Source organism: Pteropus alecto, unplaced genomic scaffold (assembly GCF_000325575.1).
Source record: "Pteropus alecto unplaced genomic scaffold, ASM32557v1 scaffold61, whole genome shotgun sequence".
NCBI lineage: Eukaryota > Metazoa > Chordata > Mammalia > Chiroptera > Pteropodidae > Pteropus > Pteropus alecto.
The window spans coordinates 2,955,092-2,977,935 of NW_006434835.1; the positions used below are offsets into that span (position 1 = coordinate 2,955,092).

General features: G+C 59.5%; 1 protein-coding gene across 11 annotated transcripts in view; it reads left to right on the forward strand.

Moving 5' to 3' along the window:
* RNF144A (ring finger protein 144A) overlaps positions 1–22,844 on the forward strand; it is a 65,572-nt gene that overhangs the window by 23,757 nt on the left and 18,971 nt on the right. For 5 of the 11 annotated variants that reach the window (XM_025045725.1, XM_015588226.2, XM_006910219.3 and 2 more), the window contains 3 exons: positions 16,467–16,612; positions 21,097–21,201; positions 21,347–21,407. In XM_025045725.1, coding sequence (XP_024901493.1) covers positions 16,478–16,612; positions 21,097–21,201; positions 21,347–21,407 — 301 coding nt within the window. In that variant the 5' untranslated portion in view covers positions 16,467–16,477. Of the gene's footprint in view, positions 1–1,102; positions 1,807–4,051; positions 4,309–8,524; positions 8,603–12,145; positions 12,345–16,466; positions 16,613–21,096; positions 21,202–21,346; positions 21,408–22,844 lie in introns of those variants that run through there. The other 6 variants (XM_025045729.1, XM_015588224.2, XM_015588225.2 and 3 more) reach the window with 6 other exon arrangements.

Here is a 22,844-nt window from a genome sequence, read left to right on the forward strand (position 1 = left end):
GTCCCTCGCCGCCCCCCAGGTGGTGCTGGTGGCTGTTGGCCCCAGCGACTGTCGGTCGACACCACAGAGTAGCCGGGTTCATTGATTGCACTTCCTCGGCTTTTCCCGTGCATGTTGGCATCGCAAAGCCACCATATTGTCATCGAACCCCCAGGATAAGTGCCACACACGAGCCCGGGGCACGAGGCGGCGGGGCATGGCTCGGATCCTGAGAATCTTACAGACTCGATGCAGGGGGAGGACTCTGTCAGTCCCGGGTGTGGCTGAGGGGCCTCCGACAGGGACCCGCGAGAATCACGGGAATGTCAGAAATCCTGGGACCGTCGTGGCCTTGGAAGACGCCAGTGCGCTGGACCGTGAGGGGGGGACACAACTCACTGGGTGGACAGGGAGAGGCGTGGACACTTGTGAGCAGAGGCCGTGCAGTGGGGAGGCCTAGGGCTTCCTCGGGAAGTCAGCACGAGGCGAGGCGGCCCACTCGGGACACTGTCCTTGGTGGGGAGGTGGGCGCGCGCCCTGCGTGAGGCCAGGCGGGCTGGGCGGGGCTGAGGAGTCTGTATGTCTGTCCCATTCTCAAGGCATCTTCGCTGTTACTAATCTTTCTTCATCCTCATTCGAACTGATGTTGCTTGGTTTTCCCTTGTGGGGAAAATAAAATCCTCTCGCAAGGCTGACCCTTATTCAGCTGACAGGCACTTGTCTAAAAATCCTAATTCCGACAGGCTGTCTGTCCGTCAGAGGATGTTGAACCTTTCGACGATAAAAGGAATGTTGGATTTTAAATTCGGAAGAGACCTGGGGGAGAGCAGGTATATGCGGACATTTTTGGCCCTCTCAGTTACCTCGGAGAGGAAAAATACCATTAAAATTCCATCTGGAACTTCTCTGTTAGTTTACACGATATTGAAGCACCTCCCCTGACTTTAAGGAGGCAAGTGATGGCTGGCGTCAGGTTTACAGCATCGCGATTAGACGCCCGTGTCGCTCACGGCGCGGCACCCGTGAACCCAGCGTCCCGCTGACACCGCACGCATGCGTCACGGTGTCGTTGGCCGCGCTCCCTATGCTGTGCTCCCTCCCTCCCCGACTGTGTTGTAACCTCTTTATCCTTCTTAATCCCTCCCCGCTTTTCACCGAACCCCATGCTCCCTCCCGTCTGGTGACCGTCAGAAGGTCCTGTCTGTCTCTGCGCGCTCCTTCGCTCCGTTCCCACACGCAGGCGCGAGCGAGCGGCCTTTGTCTCCCTCTCCCCGACGTGCCGCGCTCGGCACCGCACCCTCCAGGTCCCTCGCGAAGGGCCCTTTTCCACCCCTTTACTGTTAGTCCGTGTGTGTCTTTCCATCTGAAGTGAGTCTCACGCTCCCATTTTTTTAAAGGTAAATATGAAGAAACCCCGTTTGCCTCCGTGCCTGGCGGCCCGTCCTCTCCAGCGCCCAGCCGTCCCCGCCCTGTGAGGTCACCGTTTTAATTAGGATCTCGGGTATCCATCCAGGGTTTCTTCGTGCGAGTAAGAACCGTGCAGATACGCACGAAGTTTATACGACGTTCAGCACATTCTGTGCTTTCTCTTTTTCCTTATACGTTCTGCTGACCTTTCCAGCTTAATGTCCAGGAGGCTCCCTCCTCCTTCTTGCGCTGCGCAGCCTGGCGTTCCACTGGGCGGGCCGTCCACGGTTCACTGAGCCGGTCTTCTACGTGGGTGGCCTTTAATCCTTTGGTATTTCAAACAAGACTGTGATGACTGATTTCCTAGGCTGACTGGTCGCATGCCTAGAGGAGGAATTTCTGGACAGCGGGTGAGTGCAGGTACGGTTTGGGGAGCTGCTTGACGGGTCCCCCAGGTCCCCCTTTTCCTGTGCTGCCTCAGGTGGACCCGCAGTCGGCGGGGCGAGGGGCTGGCGGTCAGCCCACAGCCGCACCTACAGTGCTTGGCCAAACGTTTGAATGTTTCCAGTCGCATGGGTGAGAAGGGGCGTCTCGTGTGGGTAATTTGAATTCCTCTCCTTCCGAGGACCTGGACTGGGGGGCTGTTCGATTTTCTTTCCCCGCGATCTATTTCTCGTTCTTTGATCGTTTTCTGTTAGACCGTCATTCTTTTAATTTCTCAAGTTCTAAAACTGTTTTAAGGAGATTAACTCTTTGGGATATGCTTTGCAATTTTTTTCTCATTTTATTATTTGTTTTGACTTTCCACGGCTTTGCGGAAGTTTCGAAGTTTATGTATAAAGGGGAATATTGCAGGAAGAAAAATAATTTCTCTTCGTTCTAATCGAACAGTGATTTTGCGAGTGTGAGTGTGTGTCCTTTGTCTGAAGGGCCTAACGTAATGAGCGTGTCCTTTTCACACTCACTTTCCACTCACCAGTTGTGCCCTGAAGCCCTTGGTTAATAGTGTAAAGTGACATTCTGTGGCCCACACCCTTCCATCCTGTTCTTACTGATTTGGTGTCACTTTTCAAAAATTACATGTATCCACCTAGAGTGGATTATTACGGAAAATACCTTAATAAACATTTCCATGCTCCCAGTTTTTCATTCTGTGAATGAATTTCCAGGAAAGGGGTCACTTGACCAAAGGGTTTAAACATTTTTAAGGTCCTTGATAAATAATGTCTATTGCCCCTCAAAAGTGTTCTGTCACGGTATGCTGTCACTAGCCACGTTTGCTTGTGAGCTTCTCCATGACTATAACCAGATCATTATTATTCAGAAGATGTTCAGTTGATCTAATAGGTGGAAATGAGCCCTGTCATTTTCCACGTGAGTAACTTGGGGTGCAGAGAGCTCGCAAGGGTCAAGGTCAGAGATCCGGCTGAAGGCAGACCTGGGCGAGAAGCCGGTGTCCTGGGTCCCAGGAAGGGAAGCCGGCCCGTTTCCACCCGAGGTCACACCAGAGCACAGGTGACCGGACGTGGTTCTTCGCACAATTTTCACACACATTTATTGGGCCAAAGTGAGCATTTTTACTTCACTGAAGAAAAATCACACCTAGTTTCTAGCAATGATTGGGCCGTCCACTCCATAAATACTTTCTACATCTGGCGCGTTTTACCAGGTGTCACGTAGACGCCAGGTCGCTGACATTACACGGGCATAACATTCTCGCTGTTGCCTGGAAGCTTCTAGGGTAACAGCGCGGTGATCCTGGGAACGCTGCCGCCTGAGCCTTTTCCCCGGCGCTGTCTGGGGTGCCGTGCCAGCCCGTCCTTACGCACATCTGCTCTGTGCTAGCGGAGCCCTCACGCCGTCTCTGGGGACGGGAGTGGGCAAAGCAGGTGGACAGTCCCTCTGCGGAGGGGACGAGCAGCATGGCATGTGGCTGGGCAGCGGGCAGGAGGACAGGCGAGAGGGGGAGGGTGTTAGCGGCGTTGGTGGGGGCCGCCGAGGAGTTGTCTGTCGCTTAACGAGCGTCCCTAGGGAGTCCCTGGGAGTTTCGGGGCGAGGGGGCCTGATGAAATAGTGTCGTGGCCGGCTCGCCGTTGTCTGGGGAGCCAGAGGCGCACACCTGGCCCCCCGCCCTCCTCAGCTTTGTGCAGGGGGGGTGGCTACGGTCCTCCCCAGCCCTGGAGAGCTTGGACCTGCCTCTCTCTGGAGGGTCAGGAGGCTCCCGAATGGCCCTCGACGTGTCAGAGGCCTGTCGCAGCCCGGAGGAGGACGGTGTTGCTTGCACGTAGCAGGCTCTATTATTTTTGGGGCCATGATTCTATGCTCGTGATTCTCAAGTGACCAGAGTTTTGCATCCTTGGAAGACCCAGTCCCATTAGACCCATTATCATTTCAGCAACTTTGTCCTTCCCCGAAACAGACTACTTGCGAGGCGGCCGCACGTCTTTTCTCCGTGACTGAGGGCTGCACGCCCGGGGACACCCTGCAGAGGTCCTAGAAGTGAATGCGCAGGTCAGAGCCGTGCGCTGGAAGGACCGCGCTTCTAGACGGGCGTTGTTATGGGCGGGCCCAGCAGAGACGCCTCGGCCGCGGGAGGCCGTTCGCAGCCTGTCGGGGGCGTTTCCCAGGGAGTGATTCGAGGTTCCGCCTCTCTGTCTCCCTCCAGGAAAGGTTGCATCAGTGTCTTTGATGACACCCGGTTCTCTGGAGGGCGGGCGTCGAGCGGAGCCTCACGCTCAGGAAGCCGGGCGAGCGGGCGCCGCGCTCAGACCCCGACTGCTCAGACCCCGACTGCTCAGACCCCGACTGCTCAGACCCCGACTGCTCGGCCGCGGCCTCCCCTCTCCGTGAGAAAGGCCCCGAAGTTCGAGCGCTGCGCTCCGCTCCTGCGGGTCTTCGCCGGCATGTCGGAGCTGATTTTGAGTGAGTTCGCAGTTTGCTTTCACGTCTCCCGGAGCCCTGCGTGCCGTCTCGCTGAGGGACGGAGCGTGGGCACGGGGGAGCCCCTGGGACCGAGAGGGACGCGGAGCAGGTCACGGCAGTGCTGTGGTCACGTCTCTCGGTCGTGGCTTTGGTCGTCTGCATTCGGGTCACCCTAGCCAGGGTCAGACGAGAGAGGCTGTGGCGGCCTTGGGCGTCCTCCGCGTCAGTCCTGTTGCCCTGTGCGTTCTAGGACAGCGGGTGAGGTAGGTGTGGGGCTAGGGACCCGCGCAGAGAGGTCCGTGTGGATTGGGTGGACGGGGCTGCGGCGGGTGGACCCTCCTGACCACCTGGTCCGGTCACAGCCCCTAACCCGAGGTCTTCTGTTGTGTGTGAGAACACGCTGACGACCCAGGCTGCCTCCTGGTGAGGGGGGGACACCCCGGGGAGAGGACGGGTTTTCCTTCCGGTGAGTGGCCCATGTGGCCTCTGGCAGCGGCCATGGGAAGACTGGAGCCGTCTGTCACACGCTGATCAGCTGCTCATGGGGAAGCCGAGCACCGGCCTGTTTTCAGCCTCTTAGCCGGCCGAGTGGTCTGTCTTTGCCGTCTCAGGCCACGTGCCTTCTTTAGTAACTGGGGGCTCTCTACGACGGGAAAAAACCTTAGGGGCCTCGCATCGCGCCTTTGCCATCCTCAGGTTAAAACCCCGGCGGCGTTTCTGTGTTCTCAGGGTAGCCAGCTGGACTAAGTGGGCGGTCATAGGCACTGTATGCCCGGGGCAGGGGACTGTGACCGGGGGAGGCCCCCGGGGGGTCCTGCCGAGCCTCCGCCTGGGCAGCGGGGCAGACCGGGGCTAGCCCAGGCTTTGGAGCAGGAGGGGCACGGGCTTCTGAAGCCAGGAGCCTGGGGTCAAGATCCTGGATTTGCCACTTGTTGCCTTGGGACTTTGGACCAATGGTTTACCCTTCTTCAGCCTCAGCTCTTAGTCTGTCTGCTGAACGTGATGAGCTGGCTCCTCTCTCTGTAGAGATGGTCGATGGGCTTCAAAACAAAAGTGGAAGAGGGACGTGCACAAGCACTGTGTCCCGCCGGCGTGTCGCATGCTCCGCGGCTCTGTTCGATCAGGGCACAGGTGGACCGGGACCCCGGTCTTCCGTCCTGTTGTTGGAGAGGGAAGTCCTCTTCACCCCGCGCGGCGGGCAGTGCCCCGCTGACCCTGGCCTCTGCCCCACCCAGTGAAGCAGGCAGTAAAGGACAGAGCCAATGTTAGCAATTGTTTCCTTTGACTAGGTGTTTTAAGCAGTCGAGCGGTGACTCCTTGTGGCGCTCACGCCCTCGAGGGTGAAGAAAACAAGGCATGAATAAGGAGGAGCAGGGGGCGATGTGGGGGAGGTCCCCGGGGTGCCGTGAGGGCGGGGCAGGGGGCTGGGCGCTGCGAGTTCCTGCGGGCGATCTCAGGGCCAGTGGAGGTGGGCGGTGTCGGGTGCGTTTCCCGGTACTGTGGCCGCTGATGCCATCCTGCCGAGGGGACGTGGGGCTCTTCCGGGCTGTCACGCTTGTGAACGCGGGTCCTTCGGTTGTCCTCAGGCCACGGCTACATCGAGGGCAGAGTCGCGCCCCGTGGAGCACAGTTTCGTCGCTCTGCCCGGCTCAGGTGCGTTAGTGATCGAACGTGAGCTCTGATTACGCCCGGAGGTGGCGACGAGCGTCTGGGGGCGGCGTGGGAGGGGCGTCTGTCCCAGGCGTGTGTGGGCCACCGCGCCCGCGCCCGTGCCAGCAGACGTCCCGTGTCACTGCTTCCAGGTCTGCGGACGTGGAGGCGGATGTGACTGCCGCTGGCGGGCGTGGCCGGTGTTCGCGTCTGGTCCCAGTGCGAGTGCCGTGGGGTGCCCCAGATAGCACGTGGGGTGCCCTGGATAGCATGTGGGGTACCCTGGATAGCCCATGGGGTGCACCGGATGGTACACGGGGATTTGAAGGCTCCTGCTCGCTCACGCAGGAGAAGTCTCTGGAAGCTAAGGGTGTGAGCTCCGGGCCCTCGGACTGGCCACACTGGCATCTTTCTAGAACAAATCCTTAGGAGCCTGTAGTTTCCGTGAGTGGGGTGCCAAGGACAGAAACTCAGAACTGCGTTTGCAGTCAGCATCAAGCCTCCTACATCGTAAGGAGTGTCACGTGTGGGGCCTGGTCACGTGTGGGAGGCCCGGTCACGTGTGGGAGGCCCGGTCACGTGTTAGGGGTCCATGAGGGGTCCCGGTCACATGGGAGGAGCCTGTGAGGGGTCCCGGTCATGTGTGGGGGGCTCAGGTGTCTAGTCACTTCTCTTTCTAATCTCGGAGGTCACAGAGGGCTGCTTGTGTGACGCGTGGTCTAAGTGATGTTCTCAGGATTCAGGCTGCCCAGGTGCTTGCCTTGGTCTTGACTCACCTCCTGGAGGGTTCTGGCAGGACTGTCCGGACTCTGTGGTGTCGTCTGGGGCTCCTGTGCTGACCCCACATGTGCAGTCGAGGACGCTGACCTGTGAAACGGTCAGCAAAATGAGCGAGTGTTTTAGGCTTGTTTGGCGACATTGCTTTGTTTGCTTCTGTGTGTGTGTGTTTTTTGATCTTAAAAAATGCAAAAGAAGAATATTCTTACTTGCAGGCTACGTAAAGAAAAGCCTGGCCCGTGGTTCACAGGCCCCGCTGTAAAGGCTTCGAGGGGTCCTGTTGGGCTCTGCGCTGGCCTTGCCCGCTGTCCCCATAACACGTGGGAAGGGGGACCGAGCTCCGCGGGGTCCACTGAGCTCCGTGCAGCCGGGCGGTAATGATGCTGCCCAGACCTGCTCCTTCCCTGGACGTCACGGTGGCAGCTCCGTCCTCTGTCCTCCCTCCCGGTTGCTAAGGTCAGAGCCCTGGGGGACCCTGGGCCGGGCACGCTCTCACAGCCAAAGGGTCAGCACACCTGAGCAGCTTTTGTTTCAAAGTGCATCAAGGTTGCGACCACTTGTCCTCAGCCCCGTTTGTCACTGGACCCTGCTGGACAGACTCCCCCGATCCCTGCTCTGGCGCGTTGCAGGCACCGCACAGCAGGTCCCTCCGCCTGTGTCTCCCCACGACTGGCGTGTGGGGCGCCGCAGACACTCGCACTGGGACCAGACGCGAACACCAGCCTTCGCGCCTGTGCTACCCCGACCTGAGCTGGCCAAAGGTGTGCTCCCAGACCGCCTTGCCATCAGCCAGGACGGGCTTAAAGGAGCAGATGGCAGCATGGAGCAGTCTCCACACCCCGCAAACTGCTCCTGCGTGTAAGATCAGTTCAGGGCAGGGAATGGATGGCCCGTGGCTATCACGATGTCACATATGCTGCTGCTCACTCCTGTGTCCTTACCGGAAAAGATGGGGCCAATGTCTAACTGTCACTGGCAGCGTTTGTCAATAATACGTTACCAGGTAGAAGGAAGTGGTTTGGGGTGCGGGTGGGTGGTTCTGTGACTTCTCGGCAAATCTCTCAACAGCCGGGAGCAAGGAAATCATCTCATAAAGGACGAAAGATCCAAAGACCCTTCAGCCTTAAAACGTAATGACTTTGATTTTCACAGCATCGCTCGCGGGCAGCGGAGCGTGATGTTTGTGTGGGCAAATTGGAGCTGAAACAATAGGTCCTTTGTGTCTCCCTCTGCATTTCATTCCTGGATGGAGGTCGGCGAGCCGGCCGGGGACAGAGTGCAGTGTGGGGGCTGCCGAGATGCCCAGGCTTGTCCGTGGAGAGCTTCCTGGGAGCCTGGGGGTGGGGGGGCGGCTGCGGCAGCTCTGCCTTAGAATTGAAGCGGGGGGCCCTGGAGGCCAGCCGTGTCCCAAGTCAAGCCCCCAGCGGGAGAGGCAGCTTCTGGAGCAAGCGCACGGGCAGCCCTGCCCGGCGAGGAGGCGAGGAGGCGGTTCAGGGCCGCGGCCCTGGTGACCTGACCTTGCAGAAAAAAAAAATTGCAGCGTGATCCCGGCTGAGTCCTAGGGTGGGGAGCGCCCCATCTGGCCACGCCCCCAGGCAGCAGCCGCGGAGCCCTGGGGCTTGCTGGGAACCTTGCTCAGGTGGCCTCTCCCCCAGCACAGACTTTTTTCTTTGGCAAAGGCTTTGGAGGGCGGGACCCCGGGAGTGGGGGAGGGGCTGCTTCATGGGAGGAAGCGGCTCCCTCTGCGTCAGCACCCTCACCCAGGGGGTTCCTGCCCGGTCCCGATTCTCTATCTCACAGTGAGGATGCCCCAGGGGACGGAGCTCCTCGCCGCCCTCCCCTGGGCAGGTGCCCCTCACCTGAGCAGGTGCGTGCCTTAGGAAGAGCCCACTCAGCCTGCACTTAACTGTCTGCGGCCGTTTCTCCAGTGAGCCTGCTGAGAACTGAGAAGGGCCTCTGTGCAGAGGGCAGCTCCCACGGCCGGCCTCTCCCTCCGGTCCACAGGTGACCCTTTGTCGGCTGTGTCTGCTCCTCCTGCCGCCCTGCGAACTCTGGATGTGGGTGCCTGTTATGGTGCAGTGACCAGGAGCAGCTTCCTTCCCTCCCCCCCTCCTCCCTCCCTCACGCCCTCCCCTCCCCTCCCTCTCTCTCTCTCTCTCTCCCTACAAGTTCTGCTTTCAGCCCTCACGGTGTGAGGTTGAGGTTGTGTCTGAGGGGGCGTCTTGCGGTGCAGTCTTGCGGTGCAGTCTTGCGGTGCAGTCTTGCGGTGCAGTCGGGCCTTACCAAGAACCCTTCTTGGTGTCTCTGTGTCCCTTAGCACGTGAAAACCCATAAGGCGTTTTGATGGTTAAAAATAACACGCAGACCTGCTCCACTGTAGTCAGGCCAGTATTTTTCAGATTTTTAACAGTGTCGAGTGAGGAGACACTAGCTGAAAATTGTACCCTTCCCCACTGAATCTGCATTTCAGTAGACTTATTTTGGTTTAAATAAAATCCGTAATTTTTTAAACATAAACTCGATCTGGGGATGGTTCTGCTTTGGTTTGCTCCGGGCTGAGCTTCCGACTTAGGTCAGGGAGCAGCTGCAGACAGGACGGGGAGTTCGCGGATGGAAGGGCTTCGGGGCCCCAGCAGAGCAGGGACGGCACAGGTCCTGCCCGCTTCCTGCCCCACGCGCGGCCTCCGGCCGCCACTGCTGACGCCTTGCCGCGGACGGTGCACCTGTCACCGTCCCCGAGCCCACGCCGTCGCGTCACGGTCCCCCAGCGTCCATAGGTTACTGTTAGTCGTGGTCGCCGTGACCAGCGCCACAGACTGGGCTTAAACTACAAGATCTCATCTGATTTCTCGCAGATCTGCAGACTGGAGGTCCAGGGTCAGGGTCTGGTGAGAGCCCTGTTTCTGGCTATCAGATGACCACCTTCTCGCTGAGTCCTCAGGAGTGTGTGTGTGCGCGTGTGCGTGCGTGTGTGTGTGCGTGCGTGTGTGCGTGCGAGAGAGAGAGAGCGGGAGACAGAGAGAGACCTTCCTCTTTGAAGAAGCCACAGTCCCACTGGATCAGACCCCATTCTCGTGGCCCCATTTAACCCTAATGTCTCCTAAAGCCATATTGCCACACTGAGGTTTAGGGCTGCAATGCACAGATTTGGGGGGACACAGGTCGGCGCGCAGCGTTTTCGCTCGGGCTCGCTCTTGGAGCTGCACGTCCCATGGGTTTCGGGAGCTGTGTCACCCGCCATCATAGTTTTCTGCTGAGTGGCGTCACGGCCCTAAACGCCCTCCGGATCTCCCGGTCACCCCTCCTCCCCTGCAGCCGCCGTTCATCTTTCTGCCATTTCCGTAACTGAGCCTTTTCCGGAGCGTCGCATAGTTCGGATGACGGAGTCCGTAGCCTGTCAAGACTCGCCCTTTCACTCAGGGATGCGCACCTGGGGTCCCTGCACGTCCTGTCAGGACCCCAGAGCTCACTTCTGCTCAGCCCTGAGGGGCGCCGTGTCGTCTGCAGGGACCGCAGCCATCTGTCCACCTGGCGGAGGGCGTCTCCGTTGCTTCCGGGTTTGGGACGTGACGAGTCGAGCTGCTGTAAACATCCAGGTTTTCAAGTGCACATACCTTTGCAAGTTATTTGGGGAAAGGTCTGGCCGCGAGGTTGCTGGAACTGGTGATATTTTACGGATGAGTCGTGGTTGTCGCAGCCTAAAAGCCCCGAAGCCACGCGCATGAGCAAGTCAGCGCCTCTGAGTTGCCTTCTGCTCGGCTCCCGTCCTTGTGCTTCTGGGGCCGCCCACAGCGATGAGGCCACGACTGTGACTTTCTGCGGCCACTGCCGGAATGGACATGGCGAGGGGGGGCCCCGGATGCCGAGGCAGAACTGAAGTTAGTTTCTCTGAACCTCTGCGGACCCAGAAAGCTCCGTTCTCATCCCTCGGGCCACCAGGGTGCGCGGAGGAGGCCTGGGCGTGGGCCCCGGCCTCACCCGCGGGCCGGGCAGAGCGCCGTCCGTCCAGGGCCCTGCCCGCCCCAGCAGTCACCTCGCCCTCTGTGCCCTGGTTTCCTCACTCGTGAAATGGAAAGTATAGCAAACTAGAAAAGTCTCAGAGGGACCGTGCGGACAAACGCAGTAATGTGTGAAGGTGACAGCATGGTGCCTGGCACACCCGATGCGGGCGAGGTGCGTGCCCGCACGTCCGCGGTCAGGGCCGCGTGTGTAGACGTCTGCCTGTGACCAGCACCGTCACAAAGGGTAGGAAATGGACTTAGCCTCGAATATGTCGTCAAGCCGGGGGCTTGACACACGTGGGGACGGGGAACGCCGTGCCTAAGGCAACCTAAGTCATGAAAACAGATAAGCCAGAGTTTACGTGCGGGGCGGAGCCCCCGGCCAGGCAGTGCGGGCCACTCAGTGTGTTCTGGGGGCGATGATGCATTTGCTGACCCCGGGGTCGGAGGGAGCTGGCGGGGGTGCTGTCAGGAGGGGCGACGTGAGCGTGGTGCTCAGACCCCGCTGTGGACGAGATGCCCTGCAAGGCCCTGGAGGTGCAGATGGCTGCGTCTGCCCGTCCCTCCAAAAGTCCCCGATTTAGTAGGCCCGGGCTAGGGCCCTGGAAACCGTGTACTCGCCTGTTCTCGGCCACGCTGGTGCTGTGGTGCTGCCGTGTCACGGAGCGCACGCCGAGAACCCCTGAAAGGCCACTGCAGAGACTCAGACGCGGGGGACGGCTGGGGGCTCCCGAGCAGTCGGGGGGACGTCTCAGGGCACCGGGGACCGGGGTGGAGGGGAGGAGTGGCGAGGAGGGGGAGGGATTCGGCTGGGGGAGACGCCCCCAGCTCTAGGAGACCAGGGCTTTGTCTGCGGAGGTCGTCAGGGTACAAGGGGGACAGTGACTGGGTGACCGACAACTGCAAAGGTGGGGGACGGGAACCCACGGAAGTCGCGGCCCCGGAGCCTGGGGCCGTGACGGTCCTGGCCGGGTCGCGCACTTTGCTGCGCCTCGTCACGTGGACTCAGGGACTGCCGTCCGTCTGGCTGCCCGTCCCCCCGGCCACCTCTCCCGCCCCAGCGCAGGACCCAGAGCCCAGCGGTGGCTCAGCAAGTGACGCATCTTATAAACACTGGGAATTGCTTAGATTGAATAATACTTATAATCGACCAGATGTTCTTAAAATAGTTTTGTTGTTCCGTGTGACTCGACATTCACATTAGGAAAACAAAGGCTGTTTTTTTTTCTTTTATTGCGCATTGTGATTCTCTTAGCAAATTCCTGCTTCGACTCTGCAGCTGTTCCAGGTTTGGGTCCCATTCAGCCCGTCCTGTGTGCAGGGAGGTTCAGGATGGGCTTAGACAATATGCACTTCTGTTGTTGTTGTTGTTGTAAACTGTGTCTTATTGTTGTCACCGTTTGAATCAGGATTTTGAATGCAGCTCAGAACATCGACTCTGGAGGGAAAAGAATATGGACCTGGTGCCAGGAAACTGGGAACTGGCCTTCAAGAGCGGCTCCTAGGCCGGGAGGTGAGGGCCCTGCCGACGTGGGCCCAGCGCAGTGGGAAGCCACGGTCTCGCAAGGTCAAGTGGAAGTCGTGGTCCAGGAAGAAAGGAAGTGAGAGGTCAGGCCTGTAATTTGTGCTCAGGGTCACGTCTTCAGAGAGGCTGTAAACAGGAAGAGGAGGCCAGCTCGGAGCTGGGACGAGCAGGAAGCCCCAGCAGGGGCGGTCGGGGGGACAAGGCCTGGTGCGTGGGGCGGGAGGCTGCTCACGAGGTGTCGCCGCCTGGAACTGACCGTGGGTCACTTAGTGTCCAGGTTCCTAAACCCATGGGCTTTAAGGGCTCCATGTCGAAGGGCGCAGCTGGGTTTCTGCCCTGCTGGATGCATTTGGGGGTGACGTCCAGTCCTCGACCAGACCGCACAGCGGATGGTGAAGCAAGAGGCTTCAGAGGTTTTAGGTTTTCTTCTTCCACAGAGTGTGGCCGTCACCTTGAACTTCCTCGAAGACTAGGTTTATCGTGGCTTTGCTCTGCTCCGTCTCCTCCCTTTAGAGCATGTCACTTAGTGTCCAGGTTCCTAAACCCGACACGGGCTAACGACATCCACTTTCCAAGCAGGCAGTATGTCCCAGGAATTTAAAGTATATCACTTCTCACTCACTCGTCACAGCAAGCGTACATGGCAGGTGATGGTGTAAGATTTTACAGACGGGAAAAATCTGAGGTTACATTGTGTCTCCCAAATCACATGACCGAGTGGCTGAAGGAGAGTTTGAACCCAGGTCTGCCGGATTGCAGAATGAGGTCTCCTCGCCCTGAAGCTGCTGCCCCCACGCCCTGCAGAATCCGAGCCCAGGCCCCCTCACACTGCTGACAGCCACTTCCCGCTCTCCAGCACAGAGAAGGCCCTTAGCAGCCTCTGCCCCCAGGGGGCATTTCTGGGCCTGAGTGACTTCTCAAGCCAGCCCTGGGCCTGTGTTGCTTCTGCTCGAGGTTTGTGGCCTCCCTTCGGGCTAGCCGACATTCCCAATCAGAACATAATTGCTTTCTTGTACAGTGAGCCTTAAGGGATGTTACTTAAAACATATTATTAAAGATTAAAACAGAAAAGGATGCTGACAAATATAAAGGAAAAAATCCTTGGCCTGTGAGCCCGAGATCCAGAAAGATCTTGCGGGCATTTAAAATCATAACAGGCATGAGCATGGATTCGGGGTGTAGAGAAGTGCTCCAAATAAATTCAGGGCGATGAGGCTGGATCCTGGTACTTCCTGCACCCCCAGATAGCGGGCTGACCCCCGGATCACGAGTGTTCTGGTGACGAGGCTCGTGTAAATGACCTGGGAGGCTCAGACCAGTTCGGACGCGACTTGGGATTGTGTGTGAGTTGTTTTCTGACAACAGAAAGCCCACCTACTTTGTAGTTGCTCTGTGACTGGCTGTCCCAGGAGGAGGCCGGGTCCATCCCTGCCACTGTCCAGCCCCTGCCCTGGACGCTGACCGCCCCCCCGCCGCCCCTCGCTCGAGTACTTGTAGGTCAGGGCCTCTGCTTACCTAGTACATTCACATCCTCGTGTTCCCACGCCTGTGCCCTGACGCCTGAGCGCCTCCGAGCGTGCTGTCACGGGCCCCCCGAGAGACCGCGTCCTCCCCGCACCCCGGTGCCCCGCGTAAGTAAGGTCCACGGCGGTTTGTCTCGGGGTCGACCTAAGACACAGCTAGATGTGTGCCTGCGAGACCCAGGGAGCCGTGACTGACAGAGCTTGAGAGATTGTAAGGGTTTAAAAATCCATCCTGACGGCTCCGGGACTAACCCAGTCCCGAATCGCAGGGCGTGGCGGCCCCGTGGTCTCCCGCGCAGGATGAGGCTGTGGCTAAATGAGGCCCGCGGGAAGAGGCCACGGGCTTCTGGCTGAGCATTTCCCGTCTGGCAGCCCCTCATCCGACCTCCTAGCTGTCATGACGACGCTGTGATGTGGGGCCACCCGCCCGTCACGCCGACGAGCGCACCGAGGCCGGACGTGAAGCCGCCGTGGGCCGTCGAGCACAGGCGTCCGTTGGCTGTCACGGCGCCGACTGCCTTCACCCCGCCTACTGCCCACACTCTCTGGGCCGGCGAAGGTGTTAGGGTGTCCCTCTGGGCTGGCGAGGGTGTTAGGGTGTCCCTCTGGGCTGGCGAGGGTGTTAGGCTGTCCCTCTGGGCTGGCGAGGGTGTTAGGGTGTCCCTCTGGGCTGGCGAGGGTGTTAGGCTGTCGCTCTGGGCTGGCGAGGGTGTTAGGGTGTCCTCTGGGCTGGTGAGGGTGTTAGGCTGTCCCTCTGGGCCGGCGAGGGTGTTAGGGTGTCCCTCTGGGCCGGCGAGGGTGTTAGGCTGTCGCTCTGGGCCGGCGAGGGTGTTAGGCTGTCGCTCTGGGCTGGCGAGGGTGTTAGGCTGTCCCTCTGGGCTGGCGAGGGTGTTAGGGTGTCCCTCTGGGCTGGCGAGGGTGTTAGGGTGTCCCTCTGGGCTGGCGAGGGTGTTAGGGTGTCCCTCTGGGCTGGCGAGGGTGTTAGGGTGTCTCTGGGCTGGCAAGGGTGTTAGGGTGCCCCTCTGGGCTGGCGAGGGTGTTAGGGTGTCCCTCTGGTCTGGCGAGAGTGTTAGGGTGTCCCTCTGGGCTGGCGAGCGTGTTAGGGTGCCCCTCTCTCCTGTTCTGATACCTGCTCCTGCGTGGATCGGGACCCCTCCCTTCCAAACGCAAGCTCCGCCCCCGCAGAGCCCTCCTGTGCTGCGGTTCTGCCCAGGCTGCCGGCGTCTTCACCGAAGCCTGGAGCCCCAGTTTCCCACGGGTCCCGGGCCGCCCTGTGTCATTAGCGTTAGGTCTGGCAGGGGCTGTTCGTGATTTGAGTCTGCAGACCCCCGGGCCGGGGGCCGTGTCCGATCCGTTTCCGCCGTTGCTGTGATCCCGCAGCCGTTCCGCGTGCACGCTGGTCCTCTGCTGGCGTTTCGTTTTGTGTTCCCTTTTCCGCGGGTGTGTCAGATCTTCCTCGTACATGCAACTCTCTGCCGTCAGCGTGAAGTCGGGACTAGACGAACCAGCAGGGGACGTGGGACTGTCCTGTACCCACGTCGTTCCCTTCCTCAGGCCCGACGGCAAGGCGGGGCAGGAAAGAAATCATGTCATTTGAGTCAGTTTCGACCTAATCTCTCAGTAGCAATCAGGGAGAGTCCAGCGGGCCAGGGGCTTTATTCTGAGATTTTAACTGACCCTACCCGGTTCTGAGTTTGGGGAGCATGGGGTGCTGGCATGATACAGCACATACTCACCTGTCGCAGTACCCTTAAGTGTCATAGGCTTAAACCAAGTGCCAGAGGGTCTGGAGTAAAATTCGGATCTCTAGATGCAACCGACAGGCAGTTACTGGCTCGGGAGCCGGGCTGGGAGCTGGAGCCCCACGCCCTCCCGTGTCCCCTGAGCAGCAGCAGGAGCTTACTGGTCCTGCTGGGGGACGCAGGCTGGGGGTGGATGAAGACGAGGCCAGAGGTCGTCTCATGAGGATGGAGAAGTGACGATGATGTCCACTAATGTGTATCGAGCGTCCGTGACGTGCTGGGCACTGCTGGGTGCACCGGCCACACCGCGAACAGATCTGCCCAAGGCCCTTGCCCTGTGAAGGGACGAGGGCAGAGGTCGTCTCATGAGGATGGAGAAGTGACAGTGACGTCCACTAATGTGTATCCATGACACACTGGGCACTGCTGGGTGCACCAGCCACACAGCGAACAGATCTGCCCAAGGCCCTTGCCCTGTGAAGCTAACGCTTTAGAGCATCTGCCGGGGCGTCGGGAGGCCGTGGTGCTCGGCAGTGTCTGGAGGGTCGGGTGACACCCGGCCGGTGTGGGTGGAGGCCGGTGTGGAAAGGTGGGGTCATTCGGGGGGCGCCGGGGCCTGAAAGGGGAGAGCGTCACTGACCGGGCTCCCTGGGGTGTTTCTCCAGCAGAAACTGGACACCAGCCCCATCCGGTCCGTAACTGTTTTAACAAAAGCTTCTCTTCGGCAGTGTGGGGTGGGGGGTCCTGGGCTGGCTGCCGGGCTCCGGGGGGTGTCTTGCTCAGTGCCCTTTGGAGGGACGGGGGGAGGACGGGGCCGGGCCCATCACCAGCCACTTGGGCCCCTCCCGGCTCCCCGGCTGCAGCCCAGGGACATGATTTCCACCGCGCCCCGGGGGCGACCGCGAGGGGGCTGACGGCCGTCCGTTTCCTCTCGTTTCAGATTGCTCGGCCATGACCACGACGCGGTACCGGCCCACGTGGGACCTGGCCCTCGACCCGCTGGTGTCCTGCAAGCTGTGCCTCGGGGAGTACCCGCTGGAGCAGATGACCACCGTGGCCCAGTGCCAGTGTGTCTTCTGTACCCTGGTGGGTCCGTGTGGGAGCAAACAGCCGTGGGAAAGGGTGTCCGCGCGCGCCTTCGCTCCGTGTTCCAGACAGCAAGCCGAGCTCTGTCTCACCTCTGCCGGCGACGCGCCTCCCTCCGAGGCTTCCCCGTTGGTTCCCTAAGTCAGCCAGGCCACCCGCGTGGGCTTCCACCCCAGGTGCTCCGGGGGCACAGGCCGTCAGCTAAACGGAGTTCTGGAAGCGGGGAGGGGGTCTGGCCGTGCGTGCGCTCGCCTTTCTGGAAAGAAAAGCTTCGCACCTCACTTTGGACCAGACGGTCGCGTGCCCGGCTGTGCCGGTGCCGACCCCCGAGCGTGCCCGGCTGTCATGCTGGCTGCCCCTGGCGGGGCGCCGGGCGGGAAGGTACGCGCGCACCCCGAGGTCACATTTAGATTCTCCCAGGCGGAGCCAGCCTCATCTGGTGACAGGGACCTCTGTTCCCAGCATCCCTCCCTCAGACCGACGTCTTACACACAGGAAAGGGAAGCGACACCATAGGTCTGTTTTCCGGTCACCTCATTTAATTTCACGTGCTTTTTCCTTCCCGTTCAAGGAATAGAAACAAACAGACAAACAAAAAAACAAATAAAGGTCCAGAAAAGAAAAAACAAAAAGACCATTTTCTTCAAATTATAAAAAGCCAGAATCGCTTCTACATTTTAGCTGAGTTATAAGTGGACCACGTGTGTGGCCTGCCTAGTATTTACATGTCTGGATTAAAATCTGTCACGAGACAGACTTTCCCGCTGTTTTGTAGGAGACGTGTTCTTTATTCTCGCTCACATGTCACAGACCTTATTTCTCACATTGCAGTCCCCACCTCTGACTGAGTCTGCTGTGCCGGACTCTGGCGTTCCAGGGGGCAGAATTCTGGACGCTCCGAACGCTGGGTTTACTGCAGGGCTCCTGATGGCTGATCAACGAAGGCTCCGTGCACTGCACGCAGGGGGCCTCTCTCCGTGCGGCGGCCGAGACCTGGGCCCCAGGAGAGTTACCTTAGCCTGGAGGACAGGAAATCGCTTTGGCCTTTTTCTGAGCCGGGGAGGATGGGAGGGCGAGGCGGAGAGACCGACCTCCCCCCGTAGACACAGGAATGGTTCACTGTCATCTCTAGACGCTGTGGGAGGGTGGTGCAGCTGGTCAGGGAGCGTCCAGTCGCTGGCTCTGGGGCAGTTGCCCCCTCCTGCCTGGAGGGACTTTCAGGCGTCCACAGGTGGAATCCAGTCCCCTCTGCCCTGGTGCCCTCGGGCGCGTTTGCTCGCCTCTCGCCCTGGGGGCCGCCTCTCACCACCAAGGCGTGTCTTTGCTCGAAGTGGCCCATCCAGCTTGCCCAGGTTGAGTCGCCCCTCAGGGAGGATCGCTTGGCGCCAGGGGATGCATTCATTCACTTTTCTCGTTGTTGTTGTTTCGGTTTTCTGTGACTTGAGAATTACCGGAGAAATAAAAAAGCAACTCCAGTGCAGATCACACGCTCAAATCGATCGGAGACCGCGGAAGGGGCGAGGAGGAGCCGTGCGTTCGGCGGGGCTGCGGGCTCGGGCAGGCGTCGCGGGGGCAGAGGGCGGCTCCGGAGGCGGGCTCTGGAGGTCGGCTCTGGAGGTCAAGGGCGCTGGGCTTTCGTCGCCCCCCGCCCCCGGGTCCCGATGCCTTCCTGCCCAGGAAGGACATGTGGGACCCGCTTTCTCTCTTCCTGTTTTGTGCACTTGACTCTCCATCCCGAGGCCGACCTGCTCTCTTCCTTCCGCCCGGGAGCCCTGCCCCATTCTCGGCCAGGTGCCCAAGCGGGTGCTCTTATCCGTCACCCCAGCCCCTTCTGGTTCCTGAGACAAACAAAACTCTTGGTTCCTCCATTTGAGGGAGCGAAGGCACCTTGCCGGACTCCCCTGTTTTGTTTGGTGGACCAAGCAGGTGGAGTGGGGAACGCGGAGCTGGTCCTCCCACGGCCCTTGGTGGCCGGTAGCTGCGGTTCCCGGGGCAGTAGGGACGCACATCAGGACCTGCTCTCGTCCTGAACATTCGTCTTTACAGAAGTCTCTCTCGTACCCCATTTCTCCTCGTGCTCATTTCAAGACACCTCTGTGCTACTAGATCGGACGACATAGCCTGTGAGGCACAGTCCACTTCCTGTCTGCAAGCGGCCTGGGCTTGTTTTCCGTGGCCGATGCACGTGTCCTCGTGTGTCTGTAGTAGACGCTTGGAGTCTCCCGGAACAGTCACCGTGCGGATTGTGCCGGGGCCGTCCATGGCGTGGGACGCTCACTCTGGGGGAGCCGCAGCCAGTCGTGACGCAGCTGCCGCGTGCACGGTCTGAACGCTGGCGCCCGAGGCCGCAGCCCTGCCCGGCGTGCATCGCCCACGCAGGCTTTGCGCGCTCTGCTTCTCAGGGAGCATAAACCCGCTCTCATTATGTCTGCTCTGCGCAGTATCGTAAGAGATGTCAGCGTTTTACTGGTTGATGGCATTCCGGTGTCCTCCAGAGACCCAGTTTAGACGAACTTAATTATAGAAAGTGAAATAATGATCTCGTTGCTCAGGTTTTGATTTCTAACCTATGACTGTAAGAAACAGCGCGTACAGATAGGCAGACGGCAGAGTCGCTCTGTGCTTAGCTGGCGCCCCGCTCCTGCCTTGTGCTAGATGCTTCTGTATCCCGTCTTGCTTCCTGTCGCGGAGGTCCAGCGGGGCGGGCATCCCTGTTCCACTGTCGAGGCAGCTGTGGCCCAGACGAGCCGCTGTGGCTCTGCCTAACAGGACTGGGGTCTGTCTCTCCTCATGCTGTACCGGCCATAAACGGGACGGTCCTCCCAACTGCAGGCCGCGGCGGCAGGGGCTCAGCATGCCTCTCAGCCACCTCGCTGTCTCCCCACACAGGCCAGCTGCTGCCACCAGCGTGGGCACAGGCCTGATGGAGGCCACGTGTGGCTGCCGCCCGTCCCCTGCTGCCCGCCCTCGGCCGGGGTGATGGTGTGGATGAGTTTGCCACCGAAGCCTCTGCCGCCTGTGCCTCAGGTGGGGCTTCAAGGCTGGGGGTTGGCGACATGCGGACGGTTCCAGCCTGGTCTGAGCTCAGGGCCACTGCCATCCTGGGGGGACTTCGGCTCACGGGCGCCAGCATCGCGGTGGACAGCTAGTCACAGCCTTCTGCTTTAGCGCTCTCGAGAGAAGCCGTAGGAAATGGCTCATTTTGAGGAGTTCCTTGATTTCTACTTTTTAAAGAAATTGGCCATCTAGCGTCTTTAATGAGTGACGCATTCTGGTTGGGTGAAATGTGAGGCGGACCCATCGAGATCAAACTGTTGTTTACATATTGAACGCATGCTGCTTTCCAGGTAACCTAGATGCTCCCTCCCGCACAGACTTTTTATAACTCTTCCGGGGTGAAACCACCCAATTTGCAGGTCAGAAGAGCGAGGCCGGGAGAGAGTGACAGACGCAGAGCCAGCAGGAACCACAGCTGGCCACGCGTTCTCGGGGGAGGGGGTCATGCATCTTTGGAGCAGGCTTAGGGAACAGCCGCGGGCTTTCGGGGACTCGCTATTACAGCCCCTCACAGTGCTGGTGTCGTGGACCCACGCGGTGGGCTGGGCCGTGATCGAAGGTCGATTTCGGGGTGCTGCTGTGTTTCACACTGTCGTCCGTCCTGTCGCGGCCAGTGTCCTGTGCTCCCTGAGTTCCTCCAGAAGCCGGAGAGTCTGTCTCCGTCTCTCTCAGCCGTGAGCTCGCCTGGCGAAGCTCCATCTTTCCTTCCAGCCGCTGTTTTCAATGCGCTTGTCGGGGAAGCCCTGGCTTTCTCAGGCCAGGAGGCTGCGGAGCAAGAGGGATCGGCTCTGTGACGGCCGCGTCACCTCTGATGTGAAATCTGCTTTGTGCCTCTGACTGGCTTCGGATGCTCGGCCGGGCGCCCCGTGGGTGAGGCTGTAGTGAGCAGCCGCTGGCAAGCGGGGCGTCGGTGCAGACCGCTGCCCAGTCCCCAGCGGGGAGAGCAGGGCGCTGAGGGTCTGAGGCCGGCTCGGCTGTGGGGTCTGGGTAAGCCGCACGCCCCTTCTTGGGCGACTCCGTGTTCACGTCTGACAGGTGGAGGGGCTGTGCGGTTCCTGTAAGAATGTTCTAAGGAGGACATGGAGCAGTGGACCGGGCCTGGCGTCCACCGTGCACCTGCTCGGTGTGGTGCCCAGGACCCTCGCCGCCTGTCCCCTTGCTGTGAGGTGCACTGGCCTTGTCCTTGCTGGGGCTGTGTGCAGAGACCCGACCCGCAGACGGTCCTGAGAACCAGCACGCCGTCCCTGGAACGGGGTGGGGGGGACTCCGTAAACATTCGCTGAGTGATACAACCTCAGACTTGGTGGCCGCTACGGGCCACACGGTGAGAATGGAACAGGGTCTTGACCGTGCGCATTTTATGCGTGCTGCTCCTTCAGCCTTAAGGAAGTGGAGATGTTTACAGACACTTCTCTGTTTTTTTTCAGTGCCTGAAACAGTACGTCGAGCTCTTGATCAAAGAAGGATTAGAAACTGCGATCAGCTGTCCGGATGCTGCCTGCCCCAAACAGGGCCAGCTGCAGGAGAGCGAGGCACGTGCGGTGGACGGACGGGGTTCGGTGACGTGCACAGCCTGCCTGCTTGCTTATCGGGGTGTCGCGAGTCCTGTTTACGCTGACCTCCTTGACATTCTAGCCCTCGGCTGCTTACGCTCCTTGTTTGTATTTTTCCCCGTAGATCGAGTGTATGGTCGCGGCAGAAATGATGCAAAGATATAAAAAGCTGCAATTTGAAAGAGGTGGGTACACGTCAGCCGGCTGCGGTTCCCGTGAGGGAGCCCAGATAACGTGGGGGGCACTTTCCGCAGACGCCATTGTGCACCGTTTCGTCCAAGAGAAGGGAAAGGCGATGCGGGTTAGCCCCGAAATTCAGCCGTCGAGCTGAACCCTGGGAAGAGCTGGGAGCTGGACGGCCATTGTCGGGGAAAGTCTTAGGAAACAGGACTTATTGACGGGGCTGTGGGCGTACGGGGGACAGTTAACGAGATACGACCCTCCTGGAACATCCTCCAGCCAGGTGAAGGCCCGGTGGTTTGAGGGCGAAACCTTTAGACCTGAACTGTGCCTAAGAGACGCAAAGGTGTGCGTGGTAGGAGGGCCTGAGGCTACACCTAGGAGCAAGTGGCCGCGAAGCGCCTGTCTCTTGGCACTCACTGCCCAGCTCCTGCAGGCCCAGACCAGCGGGTGCTGAGTCCCTCACCTCAGCAAGCTGTCATGGCAGCCCTTCCAGGTCATCCTTCTCTATGAACTGAGGCCCCCAGAGGCTGACTGACTCACCCCGAGGTTGGGGTGCGGGCCAGACTCGGGGCATCCAGGAGCACGGCAAGGACCGTGCACGGAGCAGAGGGTGCCGACGTTTTCGAGGTGCCGTCGCAAAGCGCGGCGACATTCAAATGCCAGGAAGGGCCTTCCTGTTCGCTCTCTGAAGTACCCGGGATCGAGACGCGATGCTCTGAAGAGTCGGTGGCGACCCTGTGCCCTCTTCCTCGTGTGACCCCTGGGCCTCGGGCTCAGAGAGAGCGGAGCCAGCAACGTGTGTGGGTGCCGCCCCTTCCGCTCAGTGTGCCGTGCAGACGCCGCGTCGACGTTCTGGGACGTTCGGCTCGGCGCGTGATCGCCGACCGCCACGCTCCCCTCCGCCCGGTTGGGGTCTCGGGTCCCCATCTGCACCGGGCACCCACGGCCGAGAGGCAGCTCTGGGCTCCGTGTTCACACAGAGACCGTCAGCTGCGGGAGGAAGGCAGAGGAGGCCAGTGGAAAGCATCAGGAGCCGGCTAGTTTAGTGAAACGCGGAAATTTTTCTTTTCTGGGTGTGTTTTCTTAAAGAAATACTAAAGATATTTGCTATTTCCTCTTGAGGCCTATTTCTAAAAAGAAAGAAAGAAAGAGAAAGAGAGGAAGAGAGAGATAAAGAGAAAGAAAGAAAAGAAAGAAAAAGAAAGAAAGAAAGAAAAAAAGAAAGAAAGGAAGGAAGAAAGGAAGGAAAGAAAGAAAAAGAAAAGAAAAGCCAACAATGTGTGACCAACAAAAAAAACAGCATTTTTGATGGCACTGAAATTTATTTTCAAGAGCTTGTTTATTTAAATGGCACGCATCATTTGGTTTAGGCAGTTTCTAACTTAAATATAATGCCATGTGATACCAATGTCATTGCATGGAGCTATAAAATCAAGTAA